The following is a 3449-nucleotide window of genomic DNA, read 5'->3' as shown; positions in this document are numbered from 1 at the left end:
AATACACAGTTTTTTTTTTAAATAGAACTTTTTTACTGTTTGGTATATAAGATTACATTTATTCAAATCACACAATAAACAAGGTTTTTAAATATATAACTTTTTCATTATTTAATATATAAAACTGTATTTACTTAACGCGTGTAATAAATAAGGTTTTTAAAAATATATTGTTATTCTATTTAGTATATAAAATTACATTTATTCAACCCGTGTAATACACGGGGTTCTAACCTAGTACATATATAACTTGAAACTAATATAAATGGGATCAAATAAAATAAACTTATTGAAATATGTATATGTATTTTTCTTGATTATTTAAAAATGGATAAATTTAAAAAAAAACAAGCATGTAATATATCAACTTCTACCTAATACAATAAAATTGTCTTTTATACAGATATAATTAAATGCGTGAAATAAATACTTCACTGCTAATTTTAAATGCTATTAACTATTTTTTATAATAAAAACCAAAATCCCACTATTTTGCTAATACCACAACTCTCCTCAAAAGTCAAAACACTTTCAGTGTGGTAATAGCAAAAGATGGAGTTCCCATTTTCCCACTTTCCATAAAAACCTAAAAAAATTATAACAAATTTACGATTATACCCCTGAAAGCCACCGGAAAAGTTCACTGATCTCTTCACCGATTCTCCCATGACCTCCGTCAAAATCGCTAACCGCCTCACTCCGGCGACTACTTCCGGTAAAGAACCTTCCAGAACCACGTAACGAAACCGAAACACGATCCACGTAATCACGCAACCAATTAAACCGTCCACTACCACCGGCAGCAACCTCCGCGGCCAAACTCTCTCCCGGCGCTTCCGCCGTTGAATCCTTATCGCCGGAAGTACAATCGGAAACAACACTCCGGTGCGTCGACTCCACCGGAATCTCGTAACCGTCGTCCAGCACGTAATCATACGAACCGACGGAGTATGACCTCCGGTCAGAATTCGCCGGATCTCGCCGTTGACTAATAGTCCCGATCTCGATTCGGAAACTGTTACTCCTGTTTCCACCAGCTCTACGACTACCGCCGTTGCCGGAAGTCAACGTATTCATAATATCTTCTTCGTTAGGGTTTACAGTAGACCGGCAGAGCGGACACGTCATGTTAGACTTAAGCCACGCGTCAATACACTGCGCGTGAAACGCGTGACAACATAACGGAAGAAGCCGGAGCTGATCTGAACTTTCAAACTTCGATAAACAAACGGCACAGTCGCCTCCGGCGATTTTTCCGGTGAGTGAAGAGAAGGTGAAAAGCGGTAAGGAGTCGAGTGCATTGTTAGTTATGGAGATCACATGATGACGCACGTGTTCGGTTTCGTTACTTTCGTTACTATCGTTTCTGTTATTGGAAACGACGTCGTCGGCTGGTGAAAATGTACTGAATGAACGGTTGCAGCGGCGTGTGAGGAAGCGGATGAGGAGGTAAATAGTGGCGGAGATAATAATGGCGGAAGATATAATAATCATTACGATTATTATTGAAGGTGTTGGAGGTGATGAGTGGTGGTGGTGTGATACTGTGTCGTTGTAGTAAAGTTGAGGAATGGGGGTGTATGAGGTGGGGGTGGGGGTGGTTATGACGGAGAATGGTGGTGGTGGAGGTGGAGGTGGTAGGGTGTCCATTTTGGGAAGGAGGGTGGTGGTGGTGAAGGTGGTTAGGAATATATGGTGAGTTAATGAAGGGTGTGGTACAGATGGGGAATTGATTTGAAGATGATGTGGTAATTAATGTGTTTTCTGGATTTGGTGATGTTTCAGGGTTTCAGCTCTTGAGTTGCATGTGATATGCACGTGACAACAGTTGGGTCGGGTCGGGTCGGGTTTTGTGGTTTTGGAATTATGGCAGCATTTACTTCCTACTAAACTACCACACTTTTGGGTTTGTTATGTTGCAGTTGTATTCATGTTGTTTTGACATATATGGATTCACATGTGTTTTACATTTAGTATTTTTACGTTACAATTTACGTACAAATGTGTAAGTTTCTACTACCAAGTATTATATATATATCACCTTTGTTTGTTATTGAGGTTTATATGTGACTTTGTGGAATAAATCTTTGTCTAATAAGTATGTTGTTCTTAACATTTGTAATTTTGAACTTTAGTAGTAAACACGATATGTATCTTGTCAATGAGTATCCAAATGCGTTGAATAAGGTACTACTTGACAGTTTGTGCTATGATCACGATCTAATTCATGACCCACTATACATGGAAAGTTGTGGAACATGAACATACAATACTGTAGGATCTTAAAAGTGAACAAACTCCTCTATTATATATATATGACTGTAGAGGGATTCTACATGTATGAGCCTAGAGATCGATAAGTGATAATTTAGGAGAACAATTTTGCATCAAGGATTCTAGGCTAGACTTCTGGCTATGAGGTCAAATGATGACATGAAGCGTTGATATGGTTTTGGATTTATATTCTTAATTAATGAATTGTCACACTAGCAAGTTTGTTTCGATGTCTTTAGCATCATATATTGATGGTAGAATACTCGAATATGTTAGGATTCAAGTGGTGCAACGAAAACCAACACACGATGCACAAACGAACTAAAAACGCAAAAAACAAAAATATAAAGCATACGACAATTTTAACGTGGTTTGGTCTTGGTGTGAAACCTACGTTCATGAAGATATGATGGAAGCGGTTGTGTTGAAGATGATTGGGTCGACACCCATAAATGATGACATAGGAGCACATCCAATAGTGAATTATTCTTGGACATTCGACTTTATCTAAATCTCTTAAGAATGGCCAATCAATTTCTTTTTGCGTGGATACCTGGGTGGGCGATTTGCCTCTTTAAAACATATTTGAGAGACTCTTTGTTTTAGATATTAATAAAGTTTTTGGTTCAAGCACTTTCCGAGGACTTGTAATCATGCTTCTTTTATTAAATGGTTAGAATCTATTAATCTGGATGCGACTAAATTAAAAAAGGCATGGTGGGTTCGATTTTTTGTTGCTTGGTAGGCAATTTGGAGATTAAGGAACATTATGGTTCATCAAACCAAAATTGATGAAACGGGAATAACTCTTTGATGGTATTGTTCAATTTTTTTATTGATTCTCTATCGTGGATGTCGTTTTAACTGGACAAAGGGGATGAAAAATCCGCTATTGCACATGTAATTCTTTCTTTTCTGGCCCGACTAGTGTATCGCTAGTCGTGGTTGTTCTTACTTCTTTAATATAGTCTGATATGCCACCTTTCAAAAACAAATATATCATTTATTTGAAAAAAATGAAAACATGTATTACTAAAAGGTGACTATAATTGACGAAAATATAATCAACATTGGAATATCGTTGGTAGTTATAAGAACAAATTGCAAATGAACCACGTACACAATTTACATTTTGCGACATATTAACTTTGTTTAATTATTATTTATATAATAAT

General features: G+C 36.9%; 1 protein-coding gene across 1 annotated transcript; it reads right to left on the bottom strand.

Annotated features, from left to right (window-relative positions):
- Positions 1-339: 339 nt before the first annotated feature.
- LOC110917102 (E3 ubiquitin-protein ligase ATL4) lies at positions 340-1769 on the bottom strand. The gene has a single exon (XM_022161721.2). The coding sequence runs from the start codon at positions 1648-1650 to the stop codon at positions 613-615; it is 1038 nt and encodes a 345-aa protein (XP_022017413.1). The 5' UTR covers positions 1651-1769; the 3' UTR covers positions 340-612.
- Positions 1770-3449: the final 1680 nt, after the last annotated feature.

Source organism: Helianthus annuus, chromosome 16 (genome assembly GCF_002127325.2).
Source record: "Helianthus annuus cultivar XRQ/B chromosome 16, HanXRQr2.0-SUNRISE, whole genome shotgun sequence".
NCBI lineage: Eukaryota > Viridiplantae > Streptophyta > Magnoliopsida > Asterales > Asteraceae > Helianthus > Helianthus annuus.
This window is presented reverse-complemented; position numbering and strand designations above follow the sequence as displayed.